The sequence below is a fragment of the Arvicola amphibius genome, chromosome 2 (assembly GCF_903992535.2).
Source record: "Arvicola amphibius chromosome 2, mArvAmp1.2, whole genome shotgun sequence".
NCBI classification, from domain to species: Eukaryota; Metazoa; Chordata; class Mammalia; order Rodentia; family Cricetidae; genus Arvicola; species Arvicola amphibius.
The window spans coordinates 143,467,996-143,483,612 of record NC_052048.2 but is presented as its reverse complement, the minus strand read 5'-3'; the positions used below and the strand labels follow the sequence as shown (position 1 = coordinate 143,483,612).

Genomic DNA, 15,617 nt, shown 5'->3' with positions numbered 1-15,617 from the left:
CCAGTTTATAACATTTCTAATGCATGGCATGAACTGATGGACCATGCGGCTGCTGGGAGGGGCAGATTCACCTTGATGCCTCGGCAGTGGCTATTCAACATATCAAAGCATTTGTGTGCGCTATTCTCTCTGCAAAAGATGTGAAAGCAGCTCTGGATTTTCAGTGACTCAATTCTTTAATTGATGGCTAAAACAAAACAAGAAAGAAGGTCTGGGGCATAGGTCAAGGCAGAGCACTTGCATAGCAAGACTCTGGGTTAGTAGTTTCCTTCCCAGCTAGGGATGGTGAAGTGAACTTTGGCAGTGTAATGGTGTGTGGACAGAGATAGCAGAGACTGAGGCTGACAGTGAATGCTGTCAGTGGACACAGGACCGAGATACAGGGGTTGGGCTGCTGAGGTGGCTCAGCAGGTGAAGTACTTGCCACTGAGCCCAACAGCCTAGTTCAATCCCCAGGACCCACACAAGTTGTCCTCTGACCTTTACATGCATGCCATGAGGTATATGCTCCTCCCATAAACAACAAACAAACCTAACTTTAAAAAAATAAGATGTAGGTGTTGAATTCAGCAGTTGCTTGAGACAAGATGTCCCACACTAGCCACCGGAATGAAGGCACCTGTGGCTGTAGTGGCTTCACTGACTGGCTCAGAGTTGGCCATCACCAGGCACAGCATGTGAGAGTGCTAGTATTTCAGACACTATTCTAAGCACTGTATATGTTGCTTATACCTTATAGCTAGGATAGAAGTACTTCTGTCCATTCTATAGAGGAACTGGGGAGAACCGTAACTTGTTTTGTTTGTTTGTTTGTTTGTTTGGTTTTGGTTTTTTCGAGACAAGGTTTCTCTGTAGCTTTGGAGCCTGTCCTGGAACTAGCTCTTGTAGACCAGGCTGAACTCACAGAGATCCGCCTGCCTCTGCCTCCCGAGTGCTGGGAGTGTGGGTGGCGTGTGCCACCACCGCCCAGCGGTTACTTGTTTAAGGTCACACATGGCTAAAACTAGGATTTGAAATGAGGGTCTAGCTGTCATGCTGTCTCCACCACCACAGAAACACAAGGAGATTTTTCAGCTCCAAAGACCCCAGGTACCAATAAACATGCAGCAGTTCAAGCCAGGTCACGTGCCATTGCTAGGTCCAGCCTTTGTAACTAAAATCCTAGAACAGTGAAGGGTAAGAGAAAAGGGGCCACTGTGAAGGTTAGAGCATCTCCAATCAGAAGGAGACATTGAGGACAGGTTTACAAGGGTCATTAGCAGGCAGGTGTGTGTGTCAGTGTTAAGATTTCATCATGTCCGGGGGCTGGAGAGACGGCGCAGCGGTTAAGAGCACCGGCTGCTCTTCCAGAGGTCCTGAGTTCAATTCCCAGCACCCACATGGTGGCTCATGACCATCTACAACAGGATCTGATACCCTCATCTGACACGCAAGTGTACATGCGGAGTACTCATACATAAAATTAAATAAAGTTTTTTTTTTTTTTTTAAAAAAAAAGATTTCATCATGTCAGTGGTGACAGGAAACCAACACCACACAGGCTCTTGGCTTATGTTTATGACCTAATTGTGGCATGGCTCCACTCTGCTCTTTAGAATTTCCACTGAAGCAGCAGCCATCTTGCTCCCTCTGGTTACCCGTACCCTCCACTGCACATACCTTGAACTGAGCTTCTGGTGGTCCAGTGATAATCACCATCCTCACTTTAGCATCCGGTGCTTCGGCTGGAGCGATCTGTAACAGACCCATCACCAGCCAGTTATGATACTTTCTGGTGTCACTGACAAACCTTAGGCCAACCAGCTTGACATCTGCACATGACTGACTGAGCTGTGGAATTAAATGCCTTCTGGAAAGGAATTATGGAGAGGCTGTGATTAATATGGGCCAGTCAGATAGAGCACACTATTTATTGAGTACTTACAAGGTGCCTGACTCTAATGACTATTTATTGAGTACTTACAAGGTGCCCGACTCTAATGTAAACTGCATGGACCATCACTGAGCCAACCCACACCACATCTAGCTGAAGAATGATCACTTTTCAGAGGGAGCACTGAAGGCTGAGGCCATGAAGGAACCTGACTCATAACTGTAGAATTAACAGCCTTGAGAGAGCTGGCTGTGTCCACTGCTTGGCTTCTGGCAGCAACTACACATACTTGAAGTGTGGTAACATGATAAGAGCTCTGGACTCCTAAGTTGTGAGGCCACTACATCCATGGCATCTCCTTAGCTTTCAGAGGAAAAGGCAATGGTATTTAGGCAGCTGTGCCTCTCAAACTTAAATGAGGGGAGGGGGAAACTATAGATTGCTTAAGGTATACTGTTTTAATATTAACTGAGCAGGATCCTGGTAAACTCAGACTTCTGTTTTCATGGAGTGTACGAAATCACAAAAGCTCAGGCTGGGGAAACAGTGAAAATGTTAGGGGGAGGAGCCAGCATGCCTAGAGCCCAAGGAAGGATTTAGTATCCCCGCAAGGAGTTTAAAGAAATCTGGACTGAGGAGATGCTTGTGTTGTATAGTGGTAAGGACGGTGGTGTGGATCCCCACCTGTAATTCCAGGACGGAGTCAATGACAGGTTCTCCAGATCAAACCAGGGAGCAAAATAGCCTTACTGATAAATTCCAGATTCAACTGAGAGACCTGACAATTGCTACACATTTGGTGTGGATCTTGATCTATTTATGTATATTTCTGCTCTTGATTAAGGCATTGTGATTGTGCAGTTCATTTAAAAATGTCATGTATAATTAAGAAATATAGGTTAATAGATAGTCATTCATAATAGTCAAGCTTGTAGTCATGTTTGTTAGGTTTTTTAGATATATAGAGACATTTCAGTTAGATGGGTGTTCTTTAAATCTTTCAGAGACCTTCAGAATATGGCATTTAAAATGTTTTAAGAACTTAAGACTTTTCATGACACATTTGCTCCTGGCAGCACCAATCTACTTCAAGAGGAGAATGGGCATCGAAGAGGCTCCTCATGGAGTTAGCCATTTGAGCAAGAAACTGCTCTTGACTGGACTGCTTGATGGTATGCTGTGTGAACTGCACATGTAGGTCCCACAGAGAAATGACTGATGAACTTGCCTAAAGGTGAGATGATCCTTCAGGATTCCTACTTCATCAAAGAGTCTGCCAGACATTATTCAGGACATAGAAGAAAGTGACTAACAAACTGCCAACATAGGCAGAACTGTCTTTGAAATTTCCTGCTTCATGGAAAAGTCTGCCAGATACTGAGTGCCTGTCGGCTGAAGATGGGTGCTCCAACGGTACAGAACACTGGGTGACTGTCCAGGCAGCGAGCTGTCTCTGTCAATTTTAGAGTTTTAGAAGTTGCTTACAATGCACTTCCTGTTTACTTAAGTAATATTATATCCTTCTGGAGTTTTTGATGGAGTTGAAAATATATAGTTATAGTTTTCCTTAGTTATGATAAAAGATAAAGTAGATACAAATAGTCTAACTGTAATTCTTGCTTGATACCTGTTTTGTTATATGTAAATTTATTACGTTAAAGTCAAAATCTTCCTTTTTATTTAAACAGAAAAGGGGAGGTGATGTGGGATTCCCCTCTGTATGCTGTGAATACTGTCAGTTAATAAAGAAACTGCTTTGAGCCTATAGCAGAAGGCAGAGACAGAGAGAAGCCATGGAGCCGCCACCAGAGACAGACATGCCAAAACTCTGTCTGAAAGCCACTGCTATGTGGCGATACATAGATTAGTAAAAATTGGTTAAATTAATATGTAAGAGCTAGCCAATAAGAAGCTAAAGCTAATAGACCAAGAAGTGATTTAATTATTATGGTTTCTTTGTGATTATTTTGGGAGTCTGGGCAGCCGGGAAATGAACAAGCAGCCTTCCTACAACATAGCAACCTTCATCTTAAAGCAACAACCCAAGGTTGGGGACACGGCTCAGTTGAAAGGACGTTTGGGTCCCCAGCACCCATAAAAACAATCCCAAGCTGCAAAGACAGGGACAGGAGGATTCCTGAAAACTCACTGGCCAGGCAGCCCACTGAGTTAGTAAGCTGGTCACTGGCACCTTACCCATAAAATAAGATAGGTGTGACTGAGGAGACAGTAGACATTAACCTGTGGCCTGCACGTATATACGCATATACATGTACTCATGCACAGAGAAATGCAGACCCTGCAGAGCACACAATGATTTCTTATGATAGACACTAGTGGTCCCACATCTACATAATAAATGCTTAGCTGACAACACGAAACTCCATTTCCTTGCTGCCCCTTCAGCTTTGCCTGGCCAAGTTCTGAGAATGTAATATAGGCAAAAATATTCCATAGCAACCACAGGCAACTCCCTTAAAGAAAGACTTCACTACATCTTCCTGTCCTCAAAGGCCGGGTAACAGATGTGGCTTTTAAGAGCACTACTGTGGAGATGAGCCAGAGGAAGTTGTAAGTCAAGATCTCAGAGGTATGGAGATATTGTGCAATTTTGCTTCTCCACAGACTGATCTTTCTAGAGAGAGACCATCTAACCACAGTTAAACCACGGTTGTAGGGTTCCTGTCCTATGGTTATCTAACCTGAATTCAGCCCGCCACTTTCACTTTCTTATATAATCAGAAGAGCCATGGTTTCAGAACAGTACCTTAATCGAAGCTCCTGCAAAACGAGAAAGCTGTTTGATGTGTTGGCCCTGCTTGCCAATGATGGCGCCAACTGACAGAGCGGGAATAAACAGGTGCACAGTCTCCGTTTCCGACTGCTGTAAGAGAAGAAAGTCAAGGCATGAATGCTTATTTGCTATAAATAAATCACTGGCACCCTCACCTTTGGGATGAGCACCTTCTTGTCCCAGCAGGAATACTAGGAAGGTCATTGGGAATCCACAGTGAGTCAACCAGGGTTCACCTACCAAGTCACACTGGTCTAAAAATCTCACTTTTGTCTACAAGGGTTTCCTAAATTTCAAAACCTCACCAAATTATAGATGCTTTGCCTTCTTTCTATTATGTATTTAGATCATAGAGCCTAGATCCAAGGTGGCTTCAGATTGCACATCACAAACTAAGACAGCAGCAAAGGATACAAGCTCCAGACTTTAGGCAGACAAGCTAGCCTACCCTGCCTGCCTGCCTTTCCAGAGCTAAAGACCAAATCCAAGGCCTTGTGCTTGCTGGGCAAGTATTCTACTGAGCTAAATCCCCAGCCCCAGGTTTTCATTTCATAAACACAGAGAGTAAAGAACTCTAAGGGAAAAACTTCTCCATATGTACAAACCATACCAAATACCATTATCTTTCTACACTGTAGCTACTTCCTCCCAGGCTTTCCCTTGGCATCTTACATACAATCAGAAACCATTCTGAAAGCTAAGTTCTGAAAGGCTATGCGCAAATGGACTTATCTGTACCCTTCACTCTCCCTGCCTCACACTGGTCACTGTGCCCTCTCCAGGCTCCTTCCTCAGTCATTACAGCAAGGCTGAAGGACATGGTCGCTCAGACAGCTCAGCGACTGAGTTCCTCCTCACAGGGCTGTTCCAAGGGGCAGTACCAGCGTGGAGTGGGAGTTCTAATGGAGCTACATCCTGCTCACGCACCTCATTCTCTGCTTACTTTTTAACAACAGGAAGTGTGTTCAGGAAGATTTTAACATTAGCCAATGTGGTGGTTTGAATGAAAATGGCCCCCCAAAGGCTCACAGGGAGCAGCACTATTAGAAGGTGTGGTCTTGTGGGACAAAGTGTGTCGTTATGGGTAGGTTCTGAGGTTTCAGAAGCCCAAGCCAAGCACTTTCTCTTCCTGCTGCCTGCCAATCCAAACTTAGAACTCTCAGCTACCTCTCCAGCACCATGTCCGCCTGCTCGCCACCATGCTCCCACCATGATGGTAATGACCTGAACCTCTGAGCCTGTGAACCAGCCCCAATTAACTGTTTTCTTCTCTAAGAGCTGCTGTGGTCATGGTCTCTCTTCACAGCAACTAAAACCCTAAGTAAGACAGCCATCAAAAGCGTCTTGGGAAAGGGGCTGCAGGTGCTATGTTGGGCCATGAAGATGTCAGAGTCCAAGAAGCTGCGATGAGGAGGAAGATCAAGCTTAAGGAAGCTGCTGCTTGGGGCTGAGATTATGTGACACATCCTCTTCCTACTTAAACATCTCAGTTCCCTGCCTGACACCTCTGCCACCTGTAATTAGGATAAAATACTCTTCTGCAGCTTGTTGCACTTAGGAAATTAAAAAAATATATATAGTGGGGGCTAGAGCCACAGCTCAACCGTTAAGCGCACTGGCTGCTCTTCCAGAGGACCCAGGTTCAAGACCCAGTGCCCACATGGCTAACAATCATCTGTAACTCCAGCTCCAAGAGGTCCACTCTCTCCGTTGACCTCTGTGAGCACCACACACACAACAACAACAAATTCTGAAGGAAAACATACGTCACTAAAGCGGAGTATGCATTTGAGTTTAAGAAAATGCTATAGGGCTGGAGAGATGGCTCAGTGGTTAAGAGCATTGCCTGCTCTTCCAAAGGTTCTGAGTTCTATTCCCGGCAACCACATGGTGGCTCACAACCATCTGTAATGAGGTCTGGTGCCCTCTTCTGGCCTGCAGACATACACAGACAGAATATTGTATACATAATAAGTAAATAAATAAATATTTAAAAAAAAAAAAAAGAAAATGCTATAGGGTCACATCTCCAGAGGTGGAAGAAGCTATCTGCAGAAGGAAATTTAAACCTAGATGACTTGGTAAGAAGATCTCACAGAACTGTCTCTTGAAGTCCCCAGCCCAGCTCTGGAAAAGGAACTGTTAGGAAACAGCTGAAATGACCATGACCCCACAGTACAGCAGCAGCAAGTGTGACCTGTGTGGGGTCTGCAATGGTCTCAAAGTCCTGTGAGGAGTTGAAAGCAGCAGTCTGGGGACCGCCCCATGGTCAGTCAGCATGCACTGCTGGCGACAGCAACTGAAGTGGCTCGTTGGCCATCTGAAGCTAGGTTAGGGTGTTTCTGAACACCACCCAGCTAGCTCCCTGGCTCCAGTTCCATTCCCACCAGCCATCTTGCTGGCCATAAATTATTTCACAAGGGAATTTTCCTCTGAAGACACAGGCAGCTCATGGAAACATCTGTCCACTTGACTGTCTGGTACAGCGTGTTCTCATATGGAATTCAGCATGAGAAGCCATGTTCTCAGGATCTGTCCCAGATAAGCACACAGTTTCATTTTGAATAGCAGACCTAAGCAGATAGGAGAAAAAAGCCTCTTCTACCTACAGCTTTAATCAGCCTCTGAGATTTGAGACCCCGCTCAGCACAACGCTTCCTTCTGACAAATTCCTTGGGTTTCAGTTCACGATCCTAAACACGTAGGAGACCCTTTCCTGAACACACTCTTTGAGGGTGAAGGCTAGTAACAGGACGCAAGCTGCTTCCCAGTGGACTGCTGCCAGATGCCTATGGCAAAGCTTCCTTCGGACTCTTGGCAAGCACTGTGCTGTGTCTTGAAATAACAAGAACAAAGCTGCGAGGCCGAAAGCTTGCGTAACTGGCCAAGTCTGCCAGCGAATAATTCCTAATCACCCGCTATCGAGAAGATACAAGCAACAGCAAACAGTGAGGTTAAGTGTATTTACTTTGCAGGGAACAGAATCTCAGCATCACAAAGGCGTGGAGACGTGCCTGGCAGCCTAGAGAGCAGCCTTCAGGAACCTGGCAGCATGCCAGTGTTTTCCTTTGGCGTGAAGGATAGGTGCTTGGGGGAGGGAGGGGTTGTTTTTAAGTAGATTTGGGTCTGGAACTGGAACCAAGTTTACTCAACTCTATGACCCAAACAAAATACTGAAGCATATATATATATGAAGTAAACCAAGGCTCCACATGGTGCAGAGTTTATTTTCCTAGGAATGTTTGCTGCACCCATGCTGGAACTATCTGACTGAGACCAGGCCATCAACCCAGCCGTATGGAGGGTGCCTTTGCTGAGACCATCTTCCTCGCCCCCATCATACCAGGATGCTAGCCACTTCATGGTCATCTTGGCAGCTTCAGAGAAGAGTGTAAAGAAGCTATCAGAAGTGTAAAGACAAGAGCCCACAGGTTTATTCCTGCCAACCCAACCGCAAGCAGCCAACACAGCCAGCTAAGACAGCTCCAGCTCATGCCTGGCTCACTGGCTGCCAACTCTCCTTTCCCTACTGTTTGGGCATTTCTGAAAGGAGCATTTCCTGTCATTTATAAATGAGGGGCTTGCAAATTAAGTACTGAGTGAGCCAGCTGTCAGGCAGGAACTAGAGACTTTCTGAAATATGTTGGAAAATACAGCACTTTGGCCATTTGGAGAAATCAACCTCACAGGTTCTAGGAGAAAGGCTACTTCGGAAGGGTGAGTGGGCAGAGTTCTGGAATGGAAAGAGGCAAGAAGGTTATCAATAGACAGCATTCTCCTCATGTTATAAAGCAAAAATGAGTAAATCTGCATAACGAAGATAATTCTAAAAGTCTATAAAATGTCTTGGTGGTGGTGACGGCAGCCAATAACTTTCTCAGGGCTGGGGAGATGTGTGAAGCTAAGTAAGTCAGTAAAGTTACAAACTTGAGTTTGGATCCCCTGCACTTAAGGAAACACCCAGCACAATGGCATGCTTCTATACAGGTGGATCCCTGGAGCTCACGGCCACTAGCCCAGCCAAGTCAATGAGCACCAGACTCAGTGAGAGAAGTTTACTCAAAAAATAAGGTGAAGAGCTAGAGAGATGGCTCAAAGTGCTATCCATTCAAGAACAATGATCTCTGAGACAGGCAGCTGTCTCAGAAGAGGTGGAAGCCTAAGACTGACCCCAGATGCTGTGATACACATGCTATGCACATGTGCATGCCTGTATGTGTACACACACACACCATACAGACTCACAAACACACCATACACAGACTCACACAACATAGAATAAGACATAAAAACAAATACTACACACATACTCAGACACACACAAAGATATAAACACAAACACAACACTGCACACAGACTCAGAGAAAAAGATAACAACTAAAAACAAGGCAACAGCAACAGAGGAAGAAGATGCATGGTTATCGATCTCTGGCCTCCACATGCACACTGATGAATGTGCACAACTCACACATGCACACACACACACCAACATGTGTGTATGTATACACAAACACGCTGAAACTCCTCCTCTTAGTGAGCAATATGCATTTCAAGTGAAAGCATAAATTCACTCTTACCCCACAGGATATCAAAGATTAAGATGACTTTAATAAGTAATTGAAATTTTCTGAGATAGTTGCTAATAGCAAGATTTTTTTCTTTTGGGACTGGGCATCAAACCCAGAGCTCTGCACAGTAAAGAGCTGTCCCACTGAGTGACCTCCCCAGCTAGGGACAGAAAGCTTCTCATCACAAGTGTGGTCAGCTGAATGTGGCAGAATGTAACCATTCCCAGAGCACATACCTGAGAACCCTCAGCTCACACCCAGTTTTTAAAAATAACACCACAGGCCCACAACAGCACACTCTCAGCAAGGTAAAAACAAAAGGAACGGGCTGGAGAGATGGCTCAGTAGTTAAGAGCACTGGTTGCTCATCCAGAGGTCCTGAGTTCAATTCCCAGCACCCACATAGTGGCTCACCACTTTACAACCTCTATAATAGGACCTGATGCCTCCTCTTCTGGCAGGCACGCACAGAGAGCACTCATACGTAACATAAATAAATAAAAGATCAGACAAGAGAATGTGGAGGTTAGAAGTGTGGCTCAGTGGGTAGAATAACCTGCTTAGCATGTGCACAGGCCTGAGTCCAGATAACTAGACACGATCCTACACACCTGTGACCCATGCTTCAGAGGAGGACACTGGGGACCAGGAGTTCATGGTCATCCTTGGCAACAACGTTAGTTCTACCTTGACTCAAAAAAAAAAAAAAAAAAGTAAAGAAGCTGGTAAGGCTTTGGTAAATTGCCCTATTGCTCTTTAAAAATGATATTTTTGGCCGGGCGGTGGTGGCGCACGCCTTTAATCCCAGCACTCGGGAGGCAGAGGCAGGCGGATCTCTGAGTTCGAGGCCAGCCTGGTCTACAAGAGCTAGTTCCAGGACAGGCTCTAGAAACTACAGGGAAACCCTGTCTCGAAAAACCAAAAAAAAAAATGTTATTTTTGGTCAGGCGGTGGTGGCGCAGGCCTTTAATCCCAGCACTCAGGACACAGAGGAAGGCAGATCTCTGTGAGTTTGAGGACATCCTGGTCTACAAGAGCTAGTTCCAGGACAGGACCCAAAGCTATAGAGAAGCCCTGTCTTGAACCCCCCCCCCCCCAAAAAAAAGATATTTTCAAGGTTGGAGAGATGGCTTAGCAGTTGAGAGCATTAGCTGCCTTTCCACAGGACCTGAGTTTGAGTCCACATGTTGTCTCATGATCTTCTCTAACTACAGTTCCAGGGCCTTTTCAGACACTGTACACATGTGGTGTACAGACCAAACTCCCATACACACATAAAATAATGAAATAATTTTAAGAATTAAATTAAAAATATATTTCTCAAAGTACTGTCCACCAACCAGTTACAAATAATAGAAAGTACAGTTACATACACCACTCCCAGCCGTCAAGATTTTTCTATAGATACCTTTCTGATAAGCTAGAGAGTAATTAATAAACTAGAACAATAACATAATTTTTAAAAAGCTGTACAAAAGAAGTCTCTTTCTTGCTCTCCTCAATAAATACTTTTGGCGGCGGTCAATGCAGGTTAATTAAAACCATGACTGGGGATTAACACATCAGTGATTTGGATGGAGAAATAAGAGTGAGCGTCACAGACAGCTACATGAAAGAGTAGTTTATTCTAAGTGGTTTCTACGGACACACAAGAGTTCTCAACATCTATTGTGTACTGTGTGTCAAAAATAAACACAGGCATAGAGAGTGCAACATGAAACTTCCTCCCCTGGAGTTTAAGGTTAGAGTCTCCCTTTCTCTCTGAAAAAAAAAAAAAAAAAAAAAAAATGCTGGCTTTCTTCCTCTGGGCTCTGGAGTTTCCTTTAAGATGTAAAAAGGCGAAGTCCATGAATGGCTGCTCCAACTCCACGTTCCTCTCTGTGCTGAATGGACACACTGGATACGCTTCTGCTCCAGAGAGCTTGTCTCCCAGCCTCCCTTGCAGCTAGACAAGGCTGGGTGTTCTTTTCCAGCTAATATGGTGCCAGTCAAGGGTTAAATACTCAACTTGTGTTTCAGGTGCTGCCCTTCGAGGTATTACCAGCATTTTTTTGGCTGGACTTTGGTCTCTTCTTGTGAAGAAGGAAAACATGTCAGCTACCCTGCACCCCCGTAACACACAGGCAAGCACAATCCTGATCTACACAGCACACCAAAATAGACAGAGAAGAGCAAGAGCAGGCGGGCTTTGGCTTGACTGTGCCTAGAGTTTGAATGACAGATGCTCTAAAGATAAAAGGGTTAGGGTATCTTTTGTTGGTTTTTAAACTATACCCTAAAATAAAACACAGAATGGGCTAAAAAGAGGAACACATGGAGGTAGGGAGCCATGCTTTCCTCAAATCTTTTCTCACGTGCACTGGTGTGAGGAGAAAATACTCTCCAGCAGCAGGTGCACCCCCTCTCCTGCCTAGTAAACATTTCTGGGGAACAGCTCTCGATGAGTGAGCAGCGAGCAAGCTCCCATCCGCTTTCACAAAGCCCGGTCTGCAAGCTCTGCCCTCTCCCACTGAGATTCGATTCATGAAAGTGGGGCACAGGTCTCCACCTTGTTACAACCCAGGGTGGCTGCTGCCAATGCCACCACAGCTGAAGTCACCTGAGGAGCTTCCAAAATGGTGCAGAGCCCTTCTCTGGGGAATTCTAGTCAGCCAGCCTGGGATAATTATAGTGTAGCCACAGGAAAACTAGCTTCTCCTCAGACAGGGAGACACCAATGCTGAACTCCACAGAAGACGACAATGGGTGAGTGAGGAGGGGACCAGGACAGAGGAGAGCATGAGGCAGCTCAGAAAGGAAGACTAGAGAAATGAAGGGAACACAAAAGGAGACAACCCTCACCCCGAACTCCAGTTTATATTTCCTGTGGACTTCAACATGACTGATAAAACAAAGGTTTCTCATTTCTTTTTGACAATTTTATTTTAGGTGTGTGTGTTTTGCTTATATGTATATTTGTGGACCATATGCATGCCTGGTGCCCGTGGAAGCCAGAAGAACAGTGTCAGAAACCCTGGAACTGGAGTCATAGGCAATCATGACCTGGGAATTGAACCTGGGTCCTCTGGTCATCTCTCCAGCCCCCTAACACCAAAGTTTTTAAAATATATCTCCAATGAGAATAATCAAAGCAAAAACTAAGCTACACTCCCTTCCTAGAGTCTGAGTGTTACGACCCCGCTTTACCTGTGTGAGGCTATCTCACAATCTAAACACCTATGAAGCCACCTTGTGAGTCCAGTGCCTAAAGGAAATTTAAGAAAAATAAGTAAATCACATGTTTTAAACTCTGCCCTTTTCCTTTAAAGACAGGGCCTATATGTGGCTCTGGCTGTCTTGAAACTCACAAATAGACTAAAATGGCTTTGAACTCAAGAGATCCACCCGCCTCTGTTTCCCAGTGCTGGGATTAAAGGTGTGTGCCACCATATCTAGCTTGAAAGGGTAATTTTAAGCACACATTTGTAACCCACAAAAGCTTTTTTTCATTTTTGAGAGAAAAGATAGAAAGGAAATAATATGCCTCCTTTTTGCTTCTCAGGACAACGGCTAACTCCTGACACTCTCAGGGGACTGGTACCAACAGAAAGATGAAGTTCAAGTGGCTCTCACTACAGAAACGTCTCTCAGTGACACAGACGGACTGACTCAGCAAGCAGATCTGCCAGACCATAGCAGCTTTTGTTCTTTCACCTTTAACATTTTAGCAGCATCTCCTACAACTTGTAGAAACGTCCATATCCACTGGGACATCCACCTAGTCAGTGCACAGAGGAAAAGCTCACCAGCACCCTGCAAAGGACATGAGCGGCTGACATGTCCACGTTTGGTCCTTGGGAATGAGTGCTTCCTCTGCCTGTCCTTGCAGCTGGCCCTTGGGTGTCCTCAGTTCTTACCCTGTAGCAATAGCTGCCTTACTTGAGCAGTTTCTGGGTACCCAGCCTCTGAGCTGTAACCCTCATCTATTCTGACTGAGTGCAAGTACCTCAGTAGAAGCAAAGGTGTTCATTCTGTGGCCATCTGTGCACTTACTTGGCTCACTCTTAGCAGAGTAAGTAAGCATCTTCAGCCTCCCATTCTTAAAACTAACTGTGCAAGCCACCTTTAAGATTTAATGTGGCTTAGGACAGGCAAAGGAAGCCCTTGTTCCCACAGGGACCAATCATGGACATCTCATCTGCTGTGTTTGGCTGGGTTCTAGTGAGCTTAGACTCTAGATACTTACAATGCGTTTCAGAATGAAGATTGTTAATATGATCTCATATGACTAAAGCATTGGTCTGTTAAACCAGATATGATGCTTAAATCACAATATTAAATCAGAAAAAAATGATTAAATATAGAGGGCAGTTACAATCTTCTAACGTGTAAATTTTAGAAGATTTAAAGTTTTTCTTTACCTTATGTGTATGAGTGTTTGCCTAAATGTATATATATACACTGCATGGGTGACTGGTGCCCATGGAGATCAAGAAAGAGGGTGTCGCTCCCCTGGAACCGGTTACGGATCGATATGAACCACCTTGTGAGGCTGGAAACCAAACTTGGGAACCCTGGAAGGGCAGCCAGTGCTCTTTACTGCTGAGCCACCTCTCCAGTCTCCTTATTTCTATATTTAAAAAAGTAATCATCTAACAGTTCACTTTAGGACTTTTTGATATGGAAGGATCTGAATACGTGTAAGAGACAGGTGATGAGAATGTTCACCAGTTTACCATCTGTAACGGGAGAGGTTGCTCTAGAGAGACAATGGTGTGGGAGGTCCTTCTGTCTATGAATTGCTTTTATTGGTTAATGAATAAAGAAACTGCTTTGGACCTATAGCAGGGCAGAACTTAGGTAGGCGGAGAAGACGGAACTGAATGCTGGGAGGAAGAAGGCAGAGTCAGAGAGATACTATGGAGCCTCCAGAGTCAGACATGCTGAATCTTTGCCAGCAAGCCACTGCCACATGGTGATATACAGATTAATAGAAATGAGTTAAATCAATATAAGAGTTAGCTAATAAGAAGCTAGAGCTAATGGACCAAGCAGTGTTTTAATATAGTTTCTGTGTGGTTATTTTAGTTCTGGGCAGCCGGAATGAACAAGCGCCCTCCTCCTACAAGACAACAACAAAAGAGTTAAAGACAAACTTTAATTTACAGCACACCTCAGTTTACAAACCAGGAGCCTGAGCAACAGAATGGAGATAAGGACCTACCCAAAGAGAAAGCTGGTTTAGGATGGTGAACTGCACCATCCATTCGATAAGGCCTTATACGGCACAATTACTTTGTATAATTGGCACACTGTAAGTTTAAGTAAATATCAGGGATACATCAACTATAAACCTAGCACAAATGTGTCCATTTATAATAAACTATTGGACACATCAGAATTTAAACAACTGTCCCAGCTTGCTTTCTAGTGCAGTAACAAATACCATAACCAAAAAGCACAAGAAAGAAAAAGCATATTTGGCTTATATATCCTGATCACAGTATATCACAAAGGGAAGTCAGGGCAGGAACTCAAGGCAGGAACCTAGAGGCAGGAAGTAGAGACCATGGAGGAACAGTGTTTTACTGTCTTGTTCCCAGTGACTCGCTCAGCTGTTGGGGAGCCCTGCTGGACTAAGGTTGCAGTCTACCATGTCTGGATGGCTCTCTCAGAGCTCAACACAAGACAGGAAGACGCCCTTCCCCCAGCACGGGCTTCCTACTCTTTGCTTGACCTTATTTGGAGATGGTCCCTGTGCCTGGATGCCTGACTTACCTTAGTCCAGACCTCTGACACAGTTCCCTGCAAATGCTTCCCTCTGCTGCCCCAGGCTGTAATTAGGTGCTCTAGCTATATATAGGACAGGGCTATGCGGTCACATGTGACAGACATGCGCTCCAGCCTTGTGATAGGTGCAGGCCACCAAATGCAAATGAGGTGATATTCCAGCCACTGAGTGCATCCTTTCCATCTCCTCACCTGGAATAATAAGGTCGAGCTGTCTCACTGAAAGCTCTTTCTGCCATATTCACAGGCCATACAAAGCCCTGCGCTCCGCTGCTCCCTTTGTCCTTGTGACCTGGTTGTGCCAACAAACCACAAGGAAGAGGAAGACCCCACATTCAGCTTGGTTTTTTTATACAACTCAGAACTGCCTGTGGGGCTGGAGGGCACCATTCGTGGCGGGCTGGGCCCTACCTCAATCATTAATCAAAAGAATGCCACACAGATCCGCTTATAGGTGAATCTGATAGAAGCATTTTCTCAATTGAGTTCTTTCTTTCCAGAAAGACCCTAGCTTGTGTCAGGTTGACAAAAAATAAATAAAACTCTAACCACAACAATTACTGATTTAAATGCACTCTTGAATTTCTATTTTAGGCCCTTCACCCTACTATCA

General features: G+C 44.8%; 1 protein-coding gene across 1 annotated transcript in view; it reads right to left on the bottom strand.

Moving 5' to 3' along the window:
* Positions 1–15,617, bottom strand: part of Igf2bp3 (insulin like growth factor 2 mRNA binding protein 3) — a 145,110-nt gene that overhangs the window by 4,753 nt on the left and 124,740 nt on the right. Inside the window, exons 11-12 of the mRNA XM_038318613.1 lie at positions 4,641–4,757; positions 1,660–1,734 (exon numbers count right to left, since the gene is read on the bottom strand). Of these exons, the coding sequence (XP_038174541.1) occupies positions 1,660–1,734; positions 4,641–4,757 (192 nt within the window). The remainder of the gene's footprint in view (positions 1–1,659; positions 1,735–4,640; positions 4,758–15,617) is intronic.